The sequence below is a fragment of the Scylla paramamosain genome, chromosome 22 (genome assembly GCF_035594125.1).
Source record: "Scylla paramamosain isolate STU-SP2022 chromosome 22, ASM3559412v1, whole genome shotgun sequence".
NCBI lineage: Eukaryota > Metazoa > Arthropoda > Malacostraca > Decapoda > Portunidae > Scylla > Scylla paramamosain.
Window position 1 is genome coordinate 14,887,430 of NC_087172.1, and position 26,356 is coordinate 14,913,785.

General features: G+C 42.7%; 4 protein-coding genes across 8 annotated transcripts in view; 1 reads left to right on the plus strand and 3 right to left on the minus strand.

The window, feature by feature from the left end:
* Nucleotides 1-5,638, minus strand: part of LOC135111657 (cyclin-dependent kinase-like 4) — a 90,317-nt gene extending 84,679 nt beyond the window's left edge. Inside the window, exons 1-2 of one of the 2 annotated variants that reach the window (XM_064025193.1) lie at nucleotides 5,479-5,638; nucleotides 895-2,045 (exon numbers count right to left, since the gene is read on the minus strand). In XM_064025193.1, the coding sequence (XP_063881263.1) occupies nucleotides 895-992 (98 nt within the window). In that variant the 5' untranslated portion in view covers nucleotides 993-2,045; nucleotides 5,479-5,638. Of the gene's footprint in view, nucleotides 1-894; nucleotides 2,046-5,109; nucleotides 5,290-5,478 lie in introns of those variants that run through there. The other variant, XM_064025194.1, reaches the window with a different exon arrangement.
* Nucleotides 5,639-6,256: 618 nt separating this feature from the next.
* LOC135111663 (uncharacterized) lies at nucleotides 6,257-9,513 on the plus strand. Its single transcript, XM_064025213.1, has 2 exons — nucleotides 6,257-6,465; nucleotides 7,749-9,513. The coding sequence occupies exon 2, from the start codon at nucleotides 7,763-7,765 to the stop codon at nucleotides 8,327-8,329; it is 567 nt and encodes a 188-aa protein (XP_063881283.1). The 5' UTR covers nucleotides 6,257-6,465; nucleotides 7,749-7,762; the 3' UTR covers nucleotides 8,330-9,513.
* A 1,022-nt stretch (nucleotides 9,514-10,535) lies between these two features.
* LOC135111662 (distal membrane-arm assembly complex protein 2-like) lies at nucleotides 10,536-16,686 on the minus strand. 4 transcript variants are annotated; one of them, XM_064025212.1, is made up of 6 exons: nucleotides 16,381-16,686; nucleotides 13,343-13,546; nucleotides 12,644-12,814; nucleotides 11,890-12,110; nucleotides 11,335-11,500; nucleotides 10,536-10,860 (listed from the first exon to the last, which is right to left on the minus strand). In XM_064025212.1, exons 2-6 carry the CDS (start codon nucleotides 13,525-13,527, stop codon nucleotides 10,719-10,721), a joined length of 885 nt encoding a protein of 294 aa, XP_063881282.1. In that variant the 5' UTR covers nucleotides 13,528-13,546; nucleotides 16,381-16,686; the 3' UTR covers nucleotides 10,536-10,718. The 4 variants fall into 4 exon arrangements, with proteins under 4 accessions (XP_063881282.1, XP_063881278.1, XP_063881280.1 ...); XM_064025208.1 differs by lacking the exon at nucleotides 16,381-16,686 and adding an exon at nucleotides 14,506-14,629; XM_064025210.1 differs by lacking the exon at nucleotides 16,381-16,686 and adding an exon at nucleotides 14,467-14,564.
* Nucleotides 16,687-17,581: 895 nt separating this feature from the next.
* LOC135111661 (serine/threonine-protein kinase RIO3-like) lies at nucleotides 17,582-26,206 on the minus strand. Its single transcript, XM_064025207.1, has 13 exons — nucleotides 26,047-26,206; nucleotides 24,881-25,215; nucleotides 24,450-24,631; nucleotides 23,932-24,041; nucleotides 23,501-23,680; nucleotides 23,134-23,199; nucleotides 22,311-22,456; nucleotides 21,809-21,947; nucleotides 21,465-21,668; nucleotides 20,822-20,991; nucleotides 20,317-20,422; nucleotides 19,823-20,008; nucleotides 17,582-19,462 (listed from the first exon to the last, which is right to left on the minus strand). Exons 2-13 carry the CDS (start codon nucleotides 25,102-25,104, stop codon nucleotides 19,265-19,267), a joined length of 1,911 nt encoding a protein of 636 aa, XP_063881277.1. The 5' UTR covers nucleotides 25,105-25,215; nucleotides 26,047-26,206; the 3' UTR covers nucleotides 17,582-19,264.
* Between the last annotated feature and the right edge of the window lie 150 nt (nucleotides 26,207-26,356).

The following is a 26,356-nucleotide window of genomic DNA, read 5'->3' on the forward strand; positions in this document are numbered from 1 at the left end:
CTCTCTCTCTCTCTCTCTGTCTCTCATAGTCAATAGCCACAAATGTGCGAAAACAAATCAGATAAATCAGAATAAAAAAAATACAAGTAATACCCGCCACACACACATTACTTCTTTCTTCTTTTCTCAACTCGAGGACTGCACTCACAAAGCGATTCGCCTTTTTACCCCCAAATACTTTTCACCAGGTTGTGGCGGCAAATAATGGGGTTTTCAAGGATGTCTTCACGATTCCGGCGATGCGCTAAGAGGCTCCCGTGGTAGAAATTGCTAGTTTTATTTAAAGGATGTTCTCTTTTCTTAATGCACGGGGGGTCTGGCATAGGGCAATAAAAAGCATGAATAGGCCCTAAGTACTACAGTCCAAAGAGGATCATCTAAAATTTGAAAAGTGCCTTGATGTTTCCGTCTTTAGAGTTCAAGGCAAAGGTAGGAGGAAATAGGAGAAGGAATGGGTGAGATTTAAGTAGGCAGGGAGTTCCAGAGTTCAACAGGCTCTAATTAAAGGCAAAAAGGAAGGTAAAGGTGAGTATTGTGAAACACCTCTGCGCCACAACTTTCAAAAGCCTTTAGTTGAAGTTACACGGGTCCTTCAGGGTGTTTTGACAAGATTAACGAGATTTCTGCGTTATTAACAGGAGAAACACTCTAGCTGAGGTTACATGGTTTCTTAAGGGCGTTTTTTTTATGTTTCTAGTGAGAGATTAAAAAGATTTCTACATTATTAATAGGAGAAACACTCTTGGGAACCCGGTTAGTCATCTCTGTGGCCTTTGAAAATAGTCAAATAGTCATGATGAGAGAGTTTAGCGCTTCTGAATACTGACTAAAGTGACAAAAGGACAACACTCACCCCCCCCCAGTAGAGGAAGGAACGGTAACAGCAACACTCACCCCGCCAGAAGCTGTTGCGAAGCCAGACCACCGCCGAGGAAGAGCTGACGAAACTTGTTCTCCCAGTACTGGCGGTCCATCCCGTTGGAGGTGCACATGGCTGGGGACTCCACCTCTTGCCTCACCTCTGCGCTCCACCTGTACTCTTTACCTCTGTTCACTATCACGGTTCTTGCTCCACACTCTTATTTTTCGTTACCGCTTTGTTATTTATTGTTTTTGTTATTGTTTGCCATTGTTCTTCTATGTTCACTACTGTTCAATATCACTTTTTGTTCGCCACTTGTTCTCCACTATGTTATTTATTGTTATCTGTCACTGTTCTTCACCACTGTTCTCCATTTGTTCTTCACTACTGCTACCACCACGTTTGTTCTTCACCATTGTTCTTCACACTATCTTTATCCATTACTGTCATTCACTGTTTCGTTTTTTTTTTTTTTCCACTTATTTACCTTCACTGTTCTTCACGCGGTTCATCACCACTGTTCACCACCAGCATCATCATCACCTTGAATCTCCTCACTCACCATTAGTTTCTTTATTTTTCTCTTCTCTTTTATTCCTTGTGCAGATGTTTTTTTTTTTTTTGTTATTTTCCTTCACGTATATTTATTGGTTTCCTCGTCTACTCTGTTCTTCATTTTTGTATCACTCTTGTTATTGTGCACCTTGGTTGTCAGTTTTTCTTCTTCTCTCTCTATTTATTTATTTGTGTTGTTTTTTTTTTTCTCTTTCTTGTTTATTTTTTTCATTTTGTTTATTTGCTTCCTCATTGACTTGTTTTCTTGTGTTTGTTTTTCTTCATCTACTTGTTTTTCCTTGTGTTTGTTTCTTTCTTTATTTGTTTTCTTGTTTTTTTTTCACTTATAATTTTCCGTATCATTTGTTTATTTGTTTCTTCATTTACTTCCTTCTTGTTCAAGTGTTTATCTATTCATTTACTTGTTTTCTTATTCTATCCTTTATCTTATTCATCACTTTCCGCATCACTGTACAACACCCATCATCACCACGTCACCATTCGCCATCACCATCACCACCACCACGCCCTCCACTGCTGCAGCCGCCATGTTTGTTGCTGTTGTTGTTGTTGTTGCTGTTGTTGTTGTTGTTGTTGTTGTTGTTGTTGTCGTCCTCCTCCTCCGCTTCTGCTGGTATTAAACGTATATTTTGTTATTTTCTGTATTTGTTAATTAATTTATTTGTTAATCTAAGTATTTGTTAGTCTATGTATACGTTAAGCCATGTATTCATTGTTATTCGTATTCGTTAATTCATCTATTCGTTAATCCATTTATTCATTATTCTATTTATTCGTTAATCTATGTATTCGTTTTTGTATGTATTTGTTAATCCATCTATTAATTAGTGTATACATTCGTTAATCCATGTATTCTTTTATTCTATGTATCCGTTGATTCATACATTTGTTTACTCATTAATTCATCATGTATTCTTTATCCTACGCATTCATTATCATATGCATCCTTCCATCACATTTCTTCCTCCACTTCTGCTAATATTTGCTATGTGCCTCATTGTTGTGCTGTTTGTTATGCATCCACTTGATTTCCACCACCACCACCACCACCAGCATCACTACCAACACTTCTAGTCGCTCAGCCAGTCAGCACGTCCGTCACACCCTCCTTACGTCACTCATATATCAGTAATTCATGTCTTTCAGTTTAGCTTCCCCTCACACTGCCGACAGACGCTGGATCACCATTTATCTCTTCACCCATTGTCATTTTAACTCTTGTGATGTTTATTTTATCTATTCTAGTCTTTTGTTATTACCATTAAAAACCATCACCACCATCATCACCATCACTGCCTCACTATAGCTATGCATATCACTACCCCTTTAGATACGTTCTCACCATCACCGCCACTAACACATCCTCACTGTCACTTTCAATTTACATTATCACTACCATCAGCACCAAAACACCACTACCACCATCACATCACTGCCTCACAATACTTATACCATCACCACCATCACCACTACCACATTCCTCAGACCATTACAGCCTTACGCATCACCAAAAGTATGCATCACAACCACCACCACCATCACTATTACCTCACTATATAACATCACCACCATCACCACTACCTCGTTCCTCAGCCCAGTGCAGGCTTACGCATCACCACTATGCACTACCACCACCACCACCACCACCACCACCACTGCACAATTATCTCGACTGTTTACGTGACTCCAAATAGCTTTCGTCCCCACCGTCACGCACGCCACGTCACACTAATAGCCGGTGTGTGTGTGTGTGTGTGTGTGTGTGTGTGTGTGTGTGTGTGTGTGTGTGTGTGTCCCCTGCATCACCTTTACGACGCAGGTGAACCACCGCATCACAGGATAGATTATGATTATTAAAAGGGATGCTGTCAGGTGAGATTAATTACTGATGTACCTCACCTCACGTCACCTCACCTCACCTGTACAGTTAGCTTACAATCAATTAACGTGATTACCTACAGGTGCAATGTTTTATCCTGCATCTCCCTCGTATATTTCCCTCCTCCTCCTCTCTTCCTCTTCTTCCTCCTCCTCCTTCAGAAGTTTATGATCAAATGAGCTTCTGCAGATTAAAATTGTTGGTCCCAGTGCCCTCCCCCCTCCCTCTCGTCCCCCCTAATCATCACTGTAATTGCTTTAATGGTTTTCACAATTCGACAAAAAAAAAATCCGACCTGAAAACTGACAAGGAATTAAATTAGATATCACAAGTTTTCGAGTAGGTTAAATTAGATTAATTAATTCATAAGCATATTCACAAATCTTACTAAAATAATAAGCACTTTCTTTTTCCCCTTGAGACATTTATTTCTTTTTTTCCGACTTTTTTTTTCTATTTTGTTTCTTTCACCATTAATTTTTTTTTTTTTCAGTACAGATGGGATGGGATGTGATGGGATGGGATGGGATGGGATGGGATGGGATGGGATGTATTGTGCTGTGCTGTGCTGGATTGAGTTACGTTGGATCGGATAAGAGTGTTATGGGCTACGCTGAATTTAACTGGATTAAGTTGAGTTGAACTGGGTTGGGTTGAGTTGGGTTGGGATGGGTTTGACTGGGTTAAGTTAGTGCTCGATTAGATTGGGTTATACTAAGTTCAGTTGAATTGGATCAAGTTGGGTTGCGTTGCGTTGGGTTGGATTAAGCTAGGATTGAGCTGGGTGAGATTGTCGTATGGGCGTGTGGGCGTGTGGGATAACTGAATAAGTTACGAGACCACCAGCACCTCTACTAGTGACCTCTACCGGAGTCTAATGTAGTGTATACTCTTGTTTGTTGACGTCTCCGTGGTGAGTGGCAGGAATGTAATGTGTCTGTGTCTCCGTCTGTCTGTCCCGCTCTCTCCTTTTCTTAGTATGTTTGTGTATTTCGTATGATTCCATTGATTCTTGGCTACAGGTGTGCTTGAAGAGGTGTGGTCCAATGCGTGTTCCTATTGGGTGTTTCTCTGAGTGCTGTGACCAATCAGTGAGACCTGGAAAGCGTGTGGGAGTATATATGGGAGTATATGCATCTTCACCACTTCTGTCCTGGGTAAGTGTGTGGAGAGAACACTCAGGAAAACATTTACGCAACTTAAATTTACGTGACATTATTCATCACACCTGTGGTCCACCTGTAGTAAGAAGGAAAGACACAGGAAATACCTAAGCAAACTAACTTAATTAATCACACCTTTAGTACACCTGTCCCTGCATGAGTAAATGTAAAAAAAAAAGACACAGGAAGCACCTATGAAAATAAATAAATAAATAAATAAATAAATAAATAAATAAATAAATGAAAAAATAAAAAAACCTAACATTATAACCTAATTAATAGCACCTTTAATAGACCTGTCCTGAGTAAATATAAGAAGAAAAGACACGAAGAACGTTATTGTCACGTGACTTTACGTAATCTAATTAACAGGTGAATGCAAGGAATGAAGGAACAATAAACACCTCCGTAACCTTGGCAACCTAATCACATGTACCTGTAGCACACCTGAGTGAGTAAATATAAGGACAGGACACAGAGCACCTAACCTAACCTAACCTAACCTAACCTAACCTAACCTGAGTGAATTAACAAAACAAATACGGGCACTGGCAACACCTAACCTAATCATACATCAGCTAACAAACCTAACTTAACATCACATAACCTAACCTAACACCACAACGTACCTTCAGTTTTCTATGCCATCACTATTATCTAGTCCAAAAGTTCGTGACAATATCTGGACATTTCCGTGACATTATTTTTCCAGTAGTCATTTCTTTCCACTAACATTTTTAATAGAAGTCGACAGGAGAGGTGTGCGGGCCCTCACTGTAACACCTCCCATGTACCTCTCCAAGCCAACCACACAACAAACACACACTCCAGACAGGCATGTGCTAAGATACAAAATTCATGCCAAACAACAGCCAGCACAAGGGAACAAGGTGAGGAGGGTGAGTGGCAGAGAGTACTTCACCCTAAACTATTGCCCGTCAGCTGCTGGGGAGGGCTGGGGGTGTTATCGTGGGGCATGGAATAGGGTTAAGTTATACCTGAGCGAGGCAGGAGCAGCGCAGCCCAGCCGTCACCGTGGCTGGGGCAAGACTGAGGGAGTCCCTGTGAGTGTGTATGGGACTGGGGCTGGGATGTGCCGCCACCTGTGCTCTCTCTCTCTCTCTCTCTCTCTCCCTCTTTCTCCTCCGCCCTCCTCCCTCCGTGTCTCTCACCTGCCCCGCCCACCTCGTTACTCCTCGCCTGCTTCACCTTTTCATTACCGCATCACCTGTCCCTCACCACCGTTTCTCCCATCACCACTGCCACTATCTCACACCACGCCTTGCATTGATTAACTTCCTATCTCCTTAGAATCAAAAGCGCACCACCATCCCTACGAACACCCATCCCTCCCCATCACCTCAATGAGCCATATATTCGTCATCAATCCCCAATATCCCTTCCCATCCACCCCCATCACTTCATCCCATGCAGACCTCGTAACTAGCAGAGTAGGGAATTTTGTGAAGCGGTTAAAGTGAGGTGCGTGAACCATATTCAGAAACACTCCACAAGGGGAAGGACTCACCAGCAGCCTTACACTCTTACACATAGGAAATAAATACATACATAGCGAACACTCAGTGACACATCTTTCATAAGGGAGGGCTACACTCTCAAAACTAAAACAAGGAGTCGGGCGCGCACCTCTCCAGTCGCCATAGTAAAAAACGAGACCAGTGAAGATTGAAGAGGTGAAAAATATACAGCAAATAATTTAGTGAAACATCTTCCATAACCAGCTACTTAACCTGGCAAGCATTCAGGGGACGCAAAATATACACACACGGTCACCAGGTAAGCAGGTTAGCAGGTAGGTTGGCAGTGAACGTAACGCACTACACCGCTTCGTCGCCTCAGGTTATCAGAGGCAACGGAGCGGCGACGAGACGAGAGCCGCGGCAGCTTCCCTAGTGTGCGGCGCTCATTCGTCAGATGTGCAGCGTGATACGTAGGTGAGGCGCGCTCCTCTAGGACTACACGAGGTGAGTACTCTGACACACACACACACACACACACACATACACACAGCATCAATAAATTAAGCTATTCAACTGTTAGGACTGTCAGCATGTTTCCCTGTGCTTTTTTTTTTCGGTCTTCTGTCTCGTTTCCATAGTTGATCAGGGACAGGACGGTGCCTCCTAGCGATGGACTTTGCATTTGGCACTTGGAGACAAGATTCCGTGGCCAAGATTCGAACTTGCGCCTGCGGATCCCTCGGCCCCTAAAGCACGCGCGTTCCCACTGTACCACGGCGGTCCTGCACCATAAACTATACAGAACAAATAACGTATATATGATCTCGTTGTTTTCCCTACACCATGAGATACAGAAATAAGCATGCCATCTCGTGATTTTCAACATTTTATACAAACTCATATTGGTATTTCAGGACTGTTTTGGTTTGTCACCTTGTGTTTGCTTTCATGTGTAACTGTAATACTTTTTTACGCCCTCAACCAATAAACATACAAAGTGCACCGCGAGATATGCATGTCTGTGTACTGATATCACTGAAGCATCACCTTGCTGTGTGTATTATTTATCTGTCAAAAATAATAAAAATCTGAATCTTTGTGTGTGTGTGGGGAGGAGTGTACGCCGTCATCGCCTCTTACCAGACAGTCTTCAGGGGGAGATGGGCGGAATATTTATAAGTTTTCTGAAGGAGTTTGCCCGCGACTTGTCATCCCCACAAGGACATTAGGGACGTTTTAACCTCCCTCAGAAGCAACAATCAAGAACAGTTCAGCACAGTTATGTTCCACCCCAGCTTCCGCGAGCACGCTGCCTTGCGATGGTGGAGGTTAGCAAACTGTGGGTGGTCACACGTAACAAAGGGGGCGCCCCGTAACGGTGTCCACACTGCGCGTCACCCCCTCCCTCCCGCCCTTCGGGACGCCTCGTGATGTACTGCAGGAGTCGTTTTCGCGCTGCTCAGGACCTGTGCCGCTTGTGGTGAGTCGCGGACTCAGTGTGAGATGACTGACTGACTGACTGACGTGACAGGACGCCTCAGTACTTAACGACAGCTGCACTGCTGCCGTATGTCTGTCCTCTATCTCGAAATTTTGTGAAGAATGACTGGAAGGGAAGCAACACAGTACACTTCATGTCGCTACCCAGGCAGAACCCACATCCAGGACAGATTATAAACACGGAATACAAGTTAACTGAGAAAAATATTAAACACTACATCCGTCACTCTAGCGCGGGAAGAGGGGTTTGGGTGCCGTGTATAACCTGCCTTTCGCTGTTATTTCAGGCCACACCACGGACATGGCTTTATTGGGTGAACATATGCTGGCTGCCTCGAGTCCTGCCCCAACGCCACCACCACCACCACCGCCTATCACCTCCCCGCCTCGCCTCTCCAGGAAGCGACGGATGAACTTCTTCGACATCGCCAACCTGCTGGACTCTGACGGCAACCTGCAGAACGAGATGATGGTGTTCGCCTTCGCCGCCACCATGCTCTCCACCATCCCCATCCTCCTGGGCAACGAGTTTGACATCAACGTGGGACTCAAGAGGAAGAAGAGGGACGCTGAGCCGTACCAAGATGAAGTACAGACTGCGAGTTTTCCTCAAGATAGTTTCCCTTCAAGACTCGCTCACAGCAGGAAGAGCGAGGCAGAACCAGATAAAGATGCAAATGAAGCACAGAGCGTAAGTTTCCATGACAGATTCATTGAGTTTCTTGACAAGACACTCACGCCGTCTGTGGAAGATGCATACTCGTCCCACGGCAGAGACAAGCCAGTCGAAAAGGAGACTCGAGTATGGCCTGCAGAAGAACCAAAGGACACGTGGCTCAACAAACTCCTCGATTATTTCCTTCGATAGTCTCAAGTAGTGGTGATGAAAACTGTCGCTACTTAACAATGTAATTTTACTGGCGTATGAGCACAACAGTAACCCAAATGGGGGGATTGTGGAAATAACTCGGACTACTAACACCTTGACACTATTTCTCGGCAAAATATGATGCTTAAGTCGTGATCTACATAATGAAAGGATCAGCAGTGAAATTAATTAACTGAATCGATTTAAACCTAACCTAACCCTCAGGTGAAAACGCGATGTTAATTCAATACTATCTCCTAAGTCATGTCCACAGGTTTCTTCTTTGTATCTACGAGACGTGGAGAAAGTTGGTGCCAGAAATGATGTATTGTTGTTAGGGAAGGTGTTGCCAGGCGCGGGTCACTGCTCCCATGACCCTTGATGGAAAATGTGCTCTCTCTCTCTCTCTCTCTCTCTCTCTTCGGGACAGCGTACATAATAGGCCGCACGTAAGGGAGGTGTGATGGCTAGAGGCGGGGAGCATCCTAGGCAGGGGCGGTGGGGGAACAAGATATTGACTGGTGCAAGGGACGCCCCCACCATCTCCCTCCGCGGGGATGATATGGTGAGTGGTGATGGCTGGTGCTCATGCCCGCCTCTCGTATCCACAACAAGCGAGGTAAACAACACACACACACACACACAAACACACACACACACACACACACACATTGTTCCGCTTCGAAGATGTGTGTGTGTGTGTGTGTGTGATGTAGAACTTCATAGCTCGTTTTATTGATAGCTGCTATACACACACACACACACACATGGTAATCTTTGTAAATTTTGAAGTTTTACATACACGTATTAATGAGTTACAGAACAAAACTATGAAAATTGGTTTAGTTATCTGCAGTTTGTTTTTGTTTATTTTTCGTAATGATGTACATGCTTCGCTTCATAACTATGGCTTCAATGTTTCGTTGTTTCATTATTCAATGTGTTACTGCTTCGCTTTAGGCTTTATTTAGTTATTTTACCTTGCTTGTGTTTGGTAATGTTTTATACCATTGTTATTCACCTAGTTACCATTTTATTAGTTTATTATCACTATTATTTTGTTTTCCGCGCGTTCTGAACATTGCAGTTACTCGTGATGAACCATTGATCCCTCCCACTCCACTGTCTATCTGTCATTCACTTGTTCAGGTTGTTATAATAAAATTCTTGTCATACTTGGCTGATCAATTATTTTATCTGTACCTAACTCATGTGGCTTATCTTTGGCTTATTCACTCAATTCCTTACTCTGGCTTGTCTACAGTTGTCTTACTCCATGACACGTGAACTCTCTTTCTCTATCTCTCAGGATTTTTTTTTATTAGAATCCGAACACCTATGGGTACTATGTTACAATTCTAATGCCAGTTGAGTTACTAAACGAAAGTACAAAATATTCAGTTACCGTTGAAACTCGATACAAAAGGGAGGACAGCACCTCACAGCCTTTATATTGTTTGATTATCCTGTTTATGCTGACATGTGGAACCAAAAAAATTTATATAAGTTTTTTCCTCCTACACGTTTGTATGTACTGTGTCTAGGTAACATTACGTGAAATAAAGTTAAATTTTATATTGAGTAACCTTAATTTCTATTTTATCCACCAACTCCAGCACCATCACTCAACTTCCCAGTCTCTCCTCTCCCTCCCCCCACACCCTCCCTGTATCCATCATCATCTCAGACACCTGCAGGGCCACCAACTGCAAAACATTTGTGGATTTGAAACTGCAAATGACAATCATTAAGTTTCTGGAACTGAAGTTATAGAAAAAATGATCCAGTATGTGGATTTGAAGTTGTAGAAGAAAATTACAAGTTTGTGGATTTGAAGTTGTAAAAGAAAGTGATTAAGTTTTTTGGATTTTAAAGTTTGTAGAAGACAGTGATTCAGTTTGTGGATTTGAAACTGTAGAAGATAGTGATTCAGTTTGTTCATTGTAGAAGATAGTGATTAAGCTTGTGGATTTGAAGTTGTAAAAGATAATGGTTAAGTTTCTGGAGCTGAAGTTGTAGAAGAGAATAATTAAGTTTGTGAATTTGTGTTTGCATAAGTTAATGTTCGTTTGTGTTGGCAGATGGTATGCTAGCTACTCAAGCATACCTGTCCACAAGCAGTTGTATAGGAGGCCTGACTGACATGTACTGTGGGTTGCCTCCTCCCACCATGATACTCCTGTTAGGTGAAGGAAGACAAGCCACAATAAAGCTTCACTTTATACAACAAAATGTGACCAACACATTTACATACGTATATACAAGACAAGAAATAAAAAACCTATCTTAAGATGCAGGAATTTATGGACTACTATCCTGTGCCATGGTAAAATTGATGAATGAATTATAAATATGGTAGCAAGTCAATGTTGGGCACTAATGAACACACCTATGCATATTCTAATGTCTGAGGGTTTAAGTAACTGATGCCAGATATTTTGAGTTGAGGCAGGTCGTCTCGTAGGAGGAGGCAGAGCAACCTGACGTCCTTGACACCCTCCAGGCCGGCAAGGTTGAGGGTGCACAGTTGTCTATCAGGAGAGAGAGAGAATGGGCAAACTGACTATCACTAAAGTACAAATCAAACAATCCAATAATAAATCAGTACAGAAAATAAAAAAATAAATAAATATGAAAGATGAAAACACAAGGAAAAAAAAAGGCAAAGAAACAAATGTAGCTACAGTAGTACTTACCATTACCAAAACAAGCTAAGACTGAACATAATGAAAAGCAAGACATTTTCAAGCATCAGCAAGTGAGACATAAAAAGAAACTAAAACTTGGGCACAAAGGGTCACCAAAATATATTTAAAGATGTTCAAATTAAACTGTTTTCTAATTCTTGTAAGTTAGCACAAAGATTATGTAAATTCAATAATGTTTCTGGTGTTTTTGGTCAGCCTAAGGTATCCTGGCATACATCTAATGCTTTAGAAGAGAGGCTAACAAACTCAGGATTGGTTATATTTAGACACAGATACAATGAACACAGCAAGACTCACCTCAGTCTCACCAGCGCCCCAATGCCACGCTCTGTCACCTTGGTACACCTGCTGATGTCGAGGTGCTCCAGGGTGCCTGAGAACTGACTGCAGATCCGGTCAATGCACCAGTCATCAATGTGGGCACAGCCAGACACATTGAGGCTCTTCAGGTACTTGAGGTTCTCTGGAGATGCAGTGCAATGCAAACTTTTAACAATGAACAGTAAAATATCAGCCAGCTCTCTTACAGCATGACTTCTCCTTCACACTTAATAATTTTTCATTTGATCATATGTACATTTTTTTTTCAATACATCTCCATTATATCCAACCTCTTCTCTACTGATCCTATATTCCAATTTCTGAAATCCAGGCTAATGATTAAAGCAAATACGCTGCTTTCACATACCACTTGTCTCCACATTATCCTGTCTATTACACTCATCAACCACGTTTTTTTCACTACTATTTTCATAAAATAGATCCATACTTTACTGAACCCAAAAATGTTTAAAAAATCAAGGTACTCCATTCAAACAAACTCAAACCTTAATGGAGCAAATTAAAACTTACTCATGCTCTCCAGACCTTCATACACCAGGTTAATTTTACTTGCATCCACCTCCTCTATATACACGCCAGGTTCATAGTGTCTTGACAGCTCATACACTCCATCCTCATCCTGCTCCACCCACTCCTTGGCATCCTTGAAGCGCACCCTTCCCCCACGGTGAACAACAAAGTGAGCTGCAGCCAAGTCAAAGCCTAGCGCTGCCACACGCTCTGCTTTGTACCTGGTGGAAGGATAATAAAGACAAGCATGAACACTTCTTGCTTAAATACACCTCAGTAGATCTTCCACTTTGTAGAGAATTTAAAGAACTGACACTTTTCAATTTTTTCTGACTTCTATTGTAATGAACACACAGCCGAGGCCTACCAAAATCAAGTACCGTGGAAGTAATCTCAGCCTATTAATATTTAAACACTGACTACTGTGTGGATTTACAAATTTCCAAGCCAACAATATGCTGCTTTTTTTCAAATTGTGACCCATACAATGTGGGGATCAACAGTGAAATTAATGAACTGAAAGAATCTAAACCTAACCAAACCTCAGATGAAAACACTAATGTTATTTAAATATCATTTCCAAAATCAACTTGGGTCTTGGCGATCACTCATGGCTTTATTGGTAAAGTGCTGGACTCTTGTGGCCAATTTCTCTCCCTTCAGATAATTCGTCAGCATTTCCATGAGGCTCCAAATACAGCCATGGAACTATTACACAATAATTCACCCACAAATGCACACACATATTTCTCACATTTGGTCTTTAGCTGCTGCCTCTGTCTGCATATTGCCCCACCACTTCTTGACAGATGACGGCCGCAAGTCGATGCCTCTCTGCATGTAGTTTATAAAGTCTATTCTGACAGGTTTTTTTGGTGCCATCTGGTGCAGGAGTCCCCGCCACTCACTGTGAGGCATCTCGTGTCTGGAATGTGCATCACAGGTGGGAATTAATTATCCAGCTTTTTCTTATAACCTGATGAGTAGTGCAAAATAAAATGGCTTCAGACATGATCACTATACAACATCTACTTACATACTCAATCATCCTCAACAAACTGATAAATGAATGCTGTGAGATATTGTACAGAGGCATCACATCAAGGAAGTATTTGTACCACTATATCCACAGCAGCTAAATAAACACAGAAAGATCTGAGACACAGCTCCATCAATCCAGGCGAAGGAATTGTGACTTCCTCTCTAACTAAATAAATAAGTAAATACATAATACATCAAATAAAAGAATAAACCATGAAAGGGTAAAAAAAAGTCATATATAGAAAATCTAGATTCTCAATGCAAAAACCATATTATCTATTGAAGAATAAATAAATAATTATCAACTACCAGTCTACATAATCATCCCTTAATTACTTTGCCTATGAACAAAGTCAAGAAATGAAGGTAAAGCACTGCTACATATATGACCTGCTCCACATCAGTACTGTACCTGACATCAACTGATTCTTTGGGGGCATTCCATGACATTTTCTCACCCTCATGGTGGTGGGTGACCCATTCTTTCTTTGGAGTATCTTCCTCTTTCTTGGAGAGCACTGCAGAGGAGCACACACCTCGGCTCAGGGTGAGGTGTTTGCCGCACAAATGTCTTGTCCAGCAACACACAACAGACATCTTGAAGTTGTTCTGGTACCTGAGGAACAAATGGAGTTCTCTCTCTTTCCTATGCATTCACAATAGCATATACAATATAACACACCCACACACACACACACACACACACACACACACACACACACACATGAGCACACATCTATTATTCTCTCACATCTGTGACTTCTGCCATGATGGGTTTTGGGCACACCAGTGACTTGAATGTCTGCAGTCTATCAGATCATCACACAATACCCAGCAAACGTAACAGTGGCTATTCACAAATCTTTTTTTCTTGTGTCCACTCTCTCTCTCTCTCTCTCTCTCTCTCTCTCTCTCTCTCTCTCTCTCTCTCTCTCTCTCTCTCCAGGTAAGAGATATGAATAGAAAGTGGAAGAGAACGTGACAGTGTTGGACAGATTGTGGTGGGAATGTCTGGATGAGAATAAGAAATAAACGAATGAAATTAATAAGTAAATAAATAGATAAAAAAAATATGGTACGTATAGCTGCATTAGCTAGCAGCCTGTCCCGCCCAGCAGTGGTACCACTGCAACAAAAATACATAACTGGCAACTCACACCGGCAGGCCTCGGGCCTAGCCAGCCCGGAACCCCAATTCTCCACGAGAGCCCGAAATTGCTGCCGTGCTCAGAACCCAATGTCTACAAACAAAGGCGTGTTGATAAACATATCTGTCCGCTGCTGCCCACAACATGGCTGAAGACTTGGTTAAAATATTAACCAAATATGGGATGAAATATACCCTGCAAAATGCTCACAGCAGTCCGGCTTTTGTTTGTAAACAAAGTGCGGACAGCTGTGGACACTGACACCGGTAACCTAAGGGTGTGCATGTACTCGCCGGGTCTTCCCTTATTGCCTGTTTTATCACTTTTCCGGTTATCTGACGATTCCTTGTTACATCAGAACACATTTACAATTCACTTTTATCCCTACCTTCATGGGTGTTCAATAAGTGACCTGACTAAAGCCCACCTTAGCGCCGCTACCTGCATCAGCTGATTGTCCGCCTCATTTTGATCTTGATCTTTCTACTAAAAGTCTTGATTTCTACCATGATGTTTTAAGTGGCTGAGATTACTCCTAAACTAGGCATCGGCAACTCAAGCAGGGAGAAAGAAAAGGCAAACAGAAAAACTAAGAGCATCTCTCATACCACTAAGTGGGTGTTAATGGATAGGAAATGGGTGGATGGATGGGTGGGCGGGCCTGTAGGTAGTGTGCGGTGGGTGAATGTGGTTGAGTGTGTATCTCATTTTTTTTTTTTCCGCTTTTTTTGCATCCCGTTCTAACCCCTCTTCATTTCTAACATTTGTACTCCAGTGTCTCCCTCCCCCCATCCCTAGACCGCTGAAAAGCTGGCTGGTACGCGTATGCCCATGTTGAATGTCTATCTCATTTTCCCGCTTTCTTGCATCCCATTCTAATCCCTCCATTTCTAACACTTATACTCCAGTCACTTAACACCTCTCTCTCTCTCTCTCTCTCTCTCTCTCTCTCTCTCTCTCTCTCTCTCTCCACCTTTGCCAGACAGTTGAAAAGCCGTCTCGTACGTTTTTGTCCATAATTACCACAATTATTATTATTATTTTTTTTTTTATGTAGTGTTAGATAAATTAGTACTATATGTGGCAACTATGCATTGCACACCGCTTAGCTGCCCGTGCCCGCGCGGGCTACTGAGTGACTTGGTTGGGGCAGTTGCCGTCTAGCTATCACACGAGTAGGATGTACTGTTCCTCAATATACTCAATCAAGGACTGCTGGTGTTTCCCTGAACCTCTCACATGGCGCAGTGAGTAGGATCCGCAGTCCTCAGCATCCTGACAACCTCAGACGGCCTGCACGCCCTGCAGCAGCGAGATGGCAGCCAGACCCAGGTTCAGTACACCACGCAGTGGCCGTCGCCCAGCCGCCCGCCATACCCAGGCAGCACAAAGCTTCCTGCAAGACATCGTGACCGGCATGGCCAGTCTGGCCAACAATGGGCGTCAGCCAGCAAACACAAGAACACCTTTCCCACCGGCTTCAGTCGCACCAGAGAAATGTGAGGGTGAAATGCCGGCTGCGGCTTTTCGTACATGGAGAAGGTCCATGGAGTCCTGGATACTACTCAACGGCTGGCCCGACGGGGTGGCCACGCTGCACATACGCCTCAACTGTGTGCCAGCATTGCAACGCGCTATCGACGCCAGGTATCCAGGTAATGAGTGGGACCAGCTGACACCCAAGGAAGCGTTAGACGCCATCGCAGGAATAGTGCTCCAGGCCGCTAACCAGGCCGTCACCTGGGAGGAGTTTTTCGCTAGCAAGCAGGCGGCTGCAGAACCCATGAAAAGGTTCTTCCAACGCTGTGCCTCCGAGGTCATTGAGTGCGAGTTCAAGTGCCCGAAATGTGATCACGACCTCTCGGAATACATGCTCCTACGCAAGCTCATGGTAGGCTTGTATAACCCAGTGCTTAAGCGATGAAGTTACAGAATTCCTGCGTGATTGGGGCGTAGCAGCAAGAGTATCGTCCGCCCAGTACCCTCAGTCTAACGGCAGGGCCGAGGCAGCAGTGGAGGTGGCGAAACGCGCACTCAGGGGTAACACGGGCGCAGGAGGCAGCTTAGACTGTGACAGGGCGGCACAAGCAATGCTACAGTACCTCAACACACCACTGCGGGGCGTCGATAAATCCCCTGCGCAACTAGCTACTGGTCGACAGTTGCGTGATGGTATTCCTGTTGCCCGCCAACATTACAAGGTGGGACAGCATTGGCGACGCACCCTCAGAGACCGCGAAGTATACATGGCCCAGTCACAAGCCCTCCTCCCAGCAGCCCGTGGTGAAACACAGGCAGTTACCGACACTTCAGGCAGGCGACGCGGTGCTTGTGCAGGACCCAGCAACGGGGATGTGGAACAGGTCTGGTGCGGTCTTGGAAGCCAGGCCTTACAGGAAGTACGCTATCAGGCTGTCAGGCAGTGGCAGGGTGTCGATACGCAACCGCCGGCACCTCAAAGTCAGCACGACGTCCACGCCGAGCACAGGAGCGGACACCACCACACCACCTCTGGCGAGACCCGCGCGACAGCGCAAGCAACCTGCCTGGATGACAGACTATGTCCAATAATACACACACACACACACACATATACAAGCACATCAGTGATACACTTCTATACGCACAGACCCACACCCTAGCATACACGTCAGTGTAACTTGCACACACACGCACGCACTTACATGACTGTAGTATGTTAGTGGAAAACAGTATTATTTGGATTAGTGAATGTACGAGTTGATTTTATTTTCTTATATCTCCATGCCATGTTTTCGTTTATGTAGTTAGTTTCATGTTACATGCCTGTAACATTCACTTGCGGGGAAGATGTTAGATAAATTAGTACTATATGTGGCAACTATGCATTGCACACCGCTTAGCTGCCGGTGCCCGCGCGGGCTACTGAGTGACTTGGTTGGGGCAGTTGCCGTCTAGCTATCACACGAGTAGGATGTACTGTTCCTCAATATACTCAATCAAGGACTGCTGGTGTTTCCCTGAACCTCTCACATGTAGGAAGGACACTGGCCAAGGGCAACAAAAATCTAATAAAAAAAATGCCCACTGAAATGCCGGTCCCATAAAAGGGTCAAAGCAGTGGTCAAAAATTGATGAATAAGTGTCTTGAAACCTCCCTCTTGAAGGAATTCAAGTCATAGGAAGGTGGAAATACAGAAGCAGGCAGGGAGTTCCAGAGTTTACCAGAGAAAGGGATGGATGATTGAGAATACTGGTTAACTCTTGCGTTAGAGAGGTGGACAGAATAGGGGTGAGAGAAAGAAGAAAGTCTTGTGCAGCGAGGCCGCGGAAGGAGGGGAGGCATGCAGTTAGCAAGATCAGAAGAGCAGTTAGCATGAAAATAGCGGCAGCTGGGTTTAATGGTAAGTTCACAGCACCCCCTGAACAGTGCTTTAGACCTCACTGGGAGTAATTATCGTTTCGGCAGGTGTCTACTGCCTCCTCTGAATGAAATGAAAGGCTGACAAGTAAAACACTTGCCGTTTACTGACCATTTTTTTAATATCGTTCCAAGAAAAATACAAAAACTAACTTGATAAAAAAAAAAAAGTTCAAATACCCAACTTAGATAAATGGTTCTTCAGTGTTATAGCAAGAGTGTGGGGACTTGAGATAAACCCCAAGAGATCCAAAAACAGAAGCCAAAATTAAAGCAAAAAATCTACTCATCAATTAAAAAGATACAAGTTAACTCGAGGGATTCCATCACAATTGCTTGGCTGTATTCAATCCCCTGAGAATTACATGAAAGCTGTGATTCTTGGCATTGTCATCAAATACAAGGAAATACTTCAGGCTAATCTTAAATGATGATTCCTTCAGGTTAGATGTCTTCTACCTAAAGTAGCAGCAAAACAGTAAATTCTTTTTAATGATTTGCAACTTCAAGCTGTTTAGATTTACATAAAACTGAGTGAAAGAATTTTTAGTGCAAGTCTCATAAAATGGTAAGACAAAATTAAAGAAGACCATCTACAACTCATGTACACAGAAACTTAAACAACCAATCAGTGAAAGGAAAGTGGACAATACAGTATATAAAATGTCAAAGGAAGTAAAAATATCAAAATATTTGTAAAAATGTCTGGGTGAGACTTAAGGTACCAAGGACCAGCAACATGAACTCAACTGGTCTTTGGCTGGGTTGAAAAACACCACAAATGACACAGAGATCATGGAGACAAAAGAAGTGGCGCACAGATCAGAGGTCAACCCAGCAAGCAAGAGATTAGGAAGAAGAATGGCAACCCAGCATTGAACAAAGATCTCATGAATTTTTCAGTTTTATAAGACTAGCTTCCTTGGATGCCACTCCCTCTTAACTCAGAAGGCTTTCCTCCCCACATGCATTTTCTTAGAACAATATTAAAAAAAGAGTTAGAACAGACTGTTATCTGATAGCCTTCCACAAATGGCAATAATAATCTGGCCTCACAACAGGAGTTGCCACTAAGTACATACAGTAGACACAGTTCCTGCACCCAGTGGCATTTGTGGTGGCAGACAAACAATTGGAGGTTACAATACATGAGTTAAAGAACATACAAAATCAAAAGGAGGTACAACTTACGTTTCATTTTCAGTGACAAAAATATAAACGTAACAGCCAATAAAATACAATGAAATACAGCAGGCTCATTTAATTCAGACACTACAATCCCAAGCTCTTCTTATGTCAATATAAAGCAAATCACAATACATACTCTTCAACAGCCAACTGCTTGGGCTACAGAACAACTGAGACAACCAAACAACAAACAAAACAACAACCTTCTCCTTCCAGACACATCATGAGACAGAAGTTACCCATGTACCTGCAAACAGTTCATGTCACTTATGTCACTTCACACACAACACAACACTTCCCTCTCCTCCACACCACACTGCACCAGGACTCCACACAACACTTGCATCACACCACCAACACTTCCTCTGTTCAGTGCTTGGTGGGGCAACTCGTCACAACCTCCTAACATGATGAGTAAACAATGAAGACAGAGACAGTTCATCATCCAGTCTCCTGTGCTATCCCTGGACACATCTGTGAACATCTTCCTATCTGTCAGTGCCTTGATTGGATGCAATACAATCTCCACACACTGCTGAATAATGTCTAGCTTCAGCCCACATTAATGGCCACTTCAAGCTATCATTAAATTCAACTGCTACTTATTTTTCCTATTTTTACTTTTCTTTTTCTTAGCCTGCTTTTCCACCCATTTAACTCCCCCTTTATTCCCCTCATTGGTAGGGGAATGCTTGGTGCTGAAGCTGCCCTCTGCCCCTGCTGGCTCCCCTCCCCCTGAGCACACAACACCTGCAGCACCCCCAGAACACTCGTCTCCCAAGTCTTCTTTCCTCTCCTGTTGGTGTAGAAAATATATAATTACTTTTAAAACACCAGAAATCAAGTTAAGAAGCTTTATGTTCCAAATGTGAGACTGGTGTAGAGATAATGAGGTGAGTGATATAGATAATAATGAGGTGAGCGATATAAAAATGAAACATAACTTAAGACTCAATGTTCCTTGGAAAATGCAACTACACTAAAAACTTTTAAATTGGGGTCAATAGAGAATTATTTTTCACTTAATGCATTTTTCAGTATCAGAGAGGACTTCTTTATATCTTTTTAACTCATCAGTGCAATTATACACATGCTAAACATTACAAAACAGTCATCCTATATTGTTCAAAAATGGACCACAATGAAAAAAACTTACAGATGCCACCAGTTCCTTCAGCAGCTCCTCCTCCAACTCCTCTTCCTCATCATCATCATCTTCCTTCTTCAGCCCCTTGCACTGCCTCTCCTCTGCTTGTATCTCCTGCCACAGGAACTCAAACTGGTCACTCAGGTTGTTCATCCCCTCACGCCATAATTCCTGGTGAGTCTCATATTCTTCAATCTGTAAGAGGATTCAAATGTTTTCTTCTCTTTTGTTTAGTTTTACATGGTTCCTGGAGAAAGGGTTACAGCACTTAGGTAAAATTTCTCAGTGATGCTAAACAACTTCAAATTTCCTAATAAAAACCCATGCATATCAAAACATAATAAGGGAAAACATTCTCAAATATCTATAACCACAGTTCCTCTGTAAAAATATAATGTATGTATATGTAAGCCCTAAAGCACTGCCATATATAGGACAACTGGTCTTTTGTAGTCTCCTATGTTTCAATGTTCTGATGCTGATCACTGACTCATTGCACTTACCATTCGGTGGGCAGCATCCTCAGGGCCCGGCAGAGATATTCCACTCACTTGCTCAAACAGTTTCAGGGGCGATGGCAGCTCAGGAACTCCCTTGGATTGGAAGAACCTGAGAGGATATAACGATTATCTCATGAGAGTGAAATACTGAAAGAGCTACCATTATTTTCAAGTTATACAATGAAATTCCACTTTCAATTATTTCTCTTTTATGTGTTTTGTGCTGTGAAGTGTTATATAGCCTCTCACCCTCCCTCACTTGTTAATACTAAAGCATTTCTCTCTTTTAAAACTGCTACTTGCATCCTTTCACCCAACACACACTCTCCCTCTCCTTACATGATAATGTTATACAGTCTCTGGCAACAACTGAAGACCTTCCTTTATCTCAACTCACACCATCTCCTTCATTCATTATTATCATTATTATTATTATTAAATCACTCCTCCCTCTCATATAACAGCAACTTTTATCACTTCACCAAGCACATCCTCTCACTCTACTCACCTGATAATGTTAGTGCAATCTCTGTGCAAGAAGTGGAGAGCATGTGGATGCGTCGGCTCCACAGCCTGGCCCAGATCTATAAACCAGCACTTCTCCTCGAACCACAAGATGTTGTATTCACTAAGATCAGCATGCACCAGGTGGCACCCATGGAACATTTTAACCATGGTCTGAAAAGGCACAAAACGTATCAAGACCAATGACTCAAGATGTGCTTGAAGGACAGAGCATGAGCCATCTCAAATAAGATCTGAATAAACACCAGAATTTATGACTAAGGAGTTTCAACTTGCTGAAGATGCTAAGAGTTACCCAATTTGCCTTGAATTTTCTCATAGCTGTTTGTGTGTGAAAGGAATTACTACTGACAGAGATAAAAGATACAAATAGCAAGTGATAGCCTACCTATCAATCCACACCTCTTTAAGGCCATTGCCCAATAAGGAGGTAGTGGCAGAGGGATACTGGTGTATCACACATGATATTCAAGCTGAACTGACTACACTTCCGCGTATATTAAGATAGTGTTCTATTCTGACTGTCTTGAATTTAGCCAATCCAATAGTTTCACAGAGGCATAAACTCATCACTTCATAATCAACACAAATGCACAAAGAACACAAACAAGGGGACACTTCCTCACCTCTACCACTTGTTCATATGCCACACACAGCTCGGCCTTGGATAAGCGTGCCTCCTTCAGCTTGGGTGCTGGCATGTGATCAGCACCAATGAATGACATGACCAAGATGTGCTTCTTGATCAGCACTGGCTTGGGGCTGGGAATGCCAGCACGGTGTAGTCGGCGAAGGTTGTGGTATTCCTTCTCTGCCCACAGACGAATCAGCTGGAAAAAGGAAGTACTGTTGTCAGCTCTAGAAGACAACACTGTGGTTGGGACTTGAATTAGTTACTGGGCCATATTAAGAAGAAATCACTGAATGTTTTAACCTTTGATTCAGAAAAGCCTCAGTGAAACCTGCACACCTTCTGTGAGTTGCTCTTGGAGATTCTATCCTTGAAGCGATAGTCCTCCCTAATGTAACGCTCTCGTGTCTTGAAGTCAGTCAGGGTCGTCTTGAACACCTTGACAGCACAATCCTCAGGCAGCGGCCCATCATCCATCCTGAGGGAACATGAAGGCTGACATGTGACACAATTCATTGAAGGTTGGTTCATTTATAAGAGCACAACAAATAATGAAAGATTGTAATGGTGATTCTTTACAAAATTTTAGTGACCATTCAAAGAAATTATTTAAATATCATAAGTAACTACACTGAAGATGTCTAAGGAGACTTGAGGCAACACAGTGAAAAGCAGAGTGGGATGAGGAATGTTATACCACTACTAAAGCATTTTCTATGATGATTAAAGGTAGTTATAATGATAAATGATAAAAGATGAACACTGATGATAATGCAATCTTCAAAATATCAAACATATTCTACTCCACAAAGATCCACCCATCCACTCTCCCAACACTCACTCTCCACCCTGCGCATGGAACACAACCGCCTCCTTGCCAGAGCTGACAATGCCATTGAGGGCCTCCAGCACTGCATTGTTCAGCATCTTGAAGATCAGCAGACGGGTCTTTGGGTCAAGGGCCATCTCTGAGGTGGCCTTCTCAACCTAGAGAGGAACAAGAAAGTAATATCTTCAACAATGTCCAAAGATATTTCTCTATTCATCTGTCTACATCTGAAGCCTTTCCAAACAAGACCAACAGATACTGAAGATAAACTCTCCACCAAGGAGGAGAGGAGGACCAAAGAGGAGATATATGGACAGAGAAGGCAGAGTATGGTGGAGACAGGTGATCTTCTGCAGCTGCCCAAAAAGGAAAAAGCAAATGGAAATTTTTATAAACACCATCATCATTCCTGCACTCCCTCTTCATGTGCTCTCATCCTCTCATTCTTCTTTCCTCTCAAAAAGTGTATTCAGTTTCTGTGCTAATGTATGACAATAACAATTTTTTTTTCCTCAGCAAGCAAGGTAACACCAATGAAGGAAACAAAAGGTAACAGTATAACACAACAGTGTGGTGTCTTACACAACCTGCCATGGTTCTCACTACATGTAACCTGTCATGACATCAAAATTCAGGCAATATTCATTAAATCAGTGTTCCTCTACATTACTCATATTTTCTTTTACTGGATTCAACAAAAAGTATGCTTAAGCTCAAATTAAAGAATAAGAAATGAATAAAACTGCCACCTGTGACTGCCAGTCAGTGTGCAGCACTACATAACACAAGCAACCACAAAACACATCATGGCCCGGGGAATGATGGCTCGCCTCACCTTGTCATGCACACGATTCTTCCTACGCAGGTCTGACATGGCAGAGCGGCACAGCTTGTTGTACACCTGCAAGAGGGACACACAGTCACAATCTGGCACTAAACACATCACTATTCAACGACAGCTATGCAGTCCATTTTCTGGTACTAAATAAACAGGTTCCTAGTGTATAACAGATACTGACAAATCTATCACTTTCAACTCTTGATGTACCTTATTCAAGTTAACACTGAATTCTCACATCCCTTCAAATCATATCTTTTTTCTTCGCAACTCTGGAGCCTTGAAACCTTGATGTTGTTTTCAAAATGACGAATGTTTTACACAGTACAACAATTCTGAAAAAAAAAAAAAATACATATAATACCTTGTTGGAAAGTTTCATGTCAAATCCTCCTCCATCACCAGTGTTGATTCCCGGTGGGAGGTTCATGATCCTGGCAGCATTCTTCCTGCCGGAGATGGCCAGGTCGTGCTTGGTGACCATCTTGTCCCCATGCTTGATGTAACCACAGGCAGGGATCACAGGGTCCTCACGCTCCCTTGCCTGGTGGTGGTGAGGCCAAGGGTGAGTGTGTGGGTTAAGGTTAGGCAGTATGTGTGGGAAGTGGATACTATTTTCATTATGGTACACTATCCTGTCTTTATCATTAAAACACAGATAAATCAGCAGTCCTTCCCTAATGCTGACGGGATACACAGTAATTGTAAGAAGTGAAGTAACAGAAATCACTCGTGTCCAGTGATTAGTTTTTCACCTCAATCTCAATATAATACACATAAATTCTTCCTGCCCACCTCAAAGGAGTCAATGGCCCTGTTCTCATCGTCTATCTCCCTCGGCTCGTCATCACTGTCTGGGCCATACCATGAAGGGCATATCTTGAACTTGTTGAAGGACACAGACACTGCAAAGATACCAGTCATGTGGTCAGGCAGCAACCTTTTTAATCAATGGCTCTTCTTTCTCCATTTTTCTTTTGTCACATTTAAACATGAGGAAAGATAACAAAATAAACTGCAGAAAAGAATATTGACATACAGATATAAAATATGAATGCAGTAAGGCATGTTGATATGTATAAGTGGTGACTGAGCATGAAAAATAGTCACTCTTTTATTATTTTATTTTACTAAATTTTTAATTACTATTTAAGGATAACTTCATATACTAGAAAAAACAAGTGTAATTATGAGTGTGAAAAAAAAAATAATAATAAAAAAAACATAATAAAAACTTACGTATTAATTTCAATGATATAAAGATTCAGCAAAGAAGCTTTTCTATGCTGAGACATTCATATAAGAATTTGTACCTTTCGAGTTGCCATTGAACAGCTTCTCTTCCCTGTTCACCTGCTCGTCATACTCGCGGTCATACTCATACTGCAACACCTGCGCCAGGTAGAGGTCATTGGCCACCTCCTCCTGGGGCTTGATAAAGTCACTGTAGTCCTCCTCCTCATTCAGGAGCGAGAGGTGGTAGGCCTGAGTCTCCCTGTCAAGATTTAGGCACTTTTAGGGCATTACAAGAGGCTACAAAAGTAAAAGTACATCATCAAGCATATTAATGAGTACCTTGAAAAATACACGGAAGACTGAATCAAAAGCAATCAGAGGAAATCAAAGGACAGGAGCTTGTTGATATAAATTAGAGTCCCTTAGCTTTGACTGCCATATACTAAATACAAATTTAAAGATAAATATGATAATTTAATATTAGAAAACAGAACAGACACACACTCACTTCTGCTGCAAATCTTTGGCAAGATCCTCTGACATAAGTTCGTGAAAGGACTTTGGGGGAGCACTCTGTGGAGCAGCAGGTGAGACCCTCCCCCAGGGGCTTACTGGTGTAAGGGAGGGCCCCACCGGTGCCATCCCTGCCCCACCCCATGCTGGAGTGAGGGGAGGGGCGGCAGCAGGCTGCAGCTCACTTGCCGGTTGTACCACTTCTGCTGAGGATGCCATGGCTTCACTTCTTTGTTATGTTCATCCAATGACACAGGGAAACGTGTGTGAGCGTAATGCTGGTGGCTGTCTGGCCGACGAGTGACAAGTGTGGCCTGTGTAGGCTGTGGTCTGCAGACACAAGGAGAAACTGTATTATGTAATTCCCACATCTGGACTCTAGTGCATGACATATTGAAAGAAAAGTAAGTTTTGTCACATAAAGATAATACTGAACAACGTCTTTGATCATACTGTCTTCAGTGTATGTTAACTATTTGCTAAAGAAATAATATGACTTAAATGAACTAGACTAGTCATATTACTATTCCTTCTTCCCTTAGATGGCACTTTCTCAAACTACACCACCTGCCTATCCTCCCAACAGTGGTTGGCCAATAAGCTTATGTAAATGCACTGTGCCCAAAAATCTACACACAACTGACAACAGCTGGAGAGATTTATTAGCATCTAAGGTAAAGTTATGGGACTAATAAAGGCACAGTGAAAACTTGCATAATAACGTGCAAAAATGCAAACGCACAAGGCAGGAGACAACAAAGCAACACACACAGTACACATATACTTCACCAATACACACACACACACACGGACAAGCCTTCTTTAAACACATCACTGACAATAAAAGATATAATGCGCTGCGTAGATCAACACTAGCCATAAATAAAACAAATATAGCAACCCTAGCACATCAACCTCTCTGCGTCCTTGAACCACTACACGGCCACACAGCATCGTTACAACAACTATACGCAAAGAAAAGCCTCATAATGACACCGTACGGCATGTGAAATCCAAAATGGACAGGTGAAACAGCAATGGACAGGTAAACAGGTGATTACGAGGTGAGATTACTGATCTCTTAACACCTATCCTGTAGATTAATTTGTATTTTACCTCAGCTACTGCATGAATTAGGTACTCATCAACAGTTATAATCACCTCAACAGAACTGGAACAAGCGGGCAGCGCAGGGGAGGGAGCAAGGGCAGGTAAAGTCAGGCAGGCAGCAGCAACAGACCTGTGCAGGGTAAGGCCAGTGTCCGAATGTCTGCTTCACCCACCGCAACCACCACCACCGCCACCGCTCACTTGTGTTTTGTTATTTCGACTTTTATCTATCACTATTATCTAAAACCACTCACATATCATGAAATCTACATTATGCTTCTCCTCACATATATAATGTGGTTGATCTTATTTTAGGCGGTATTCCTCCAAGTGCGAAGGTTGCGAGCGGTGGTGGCAAATG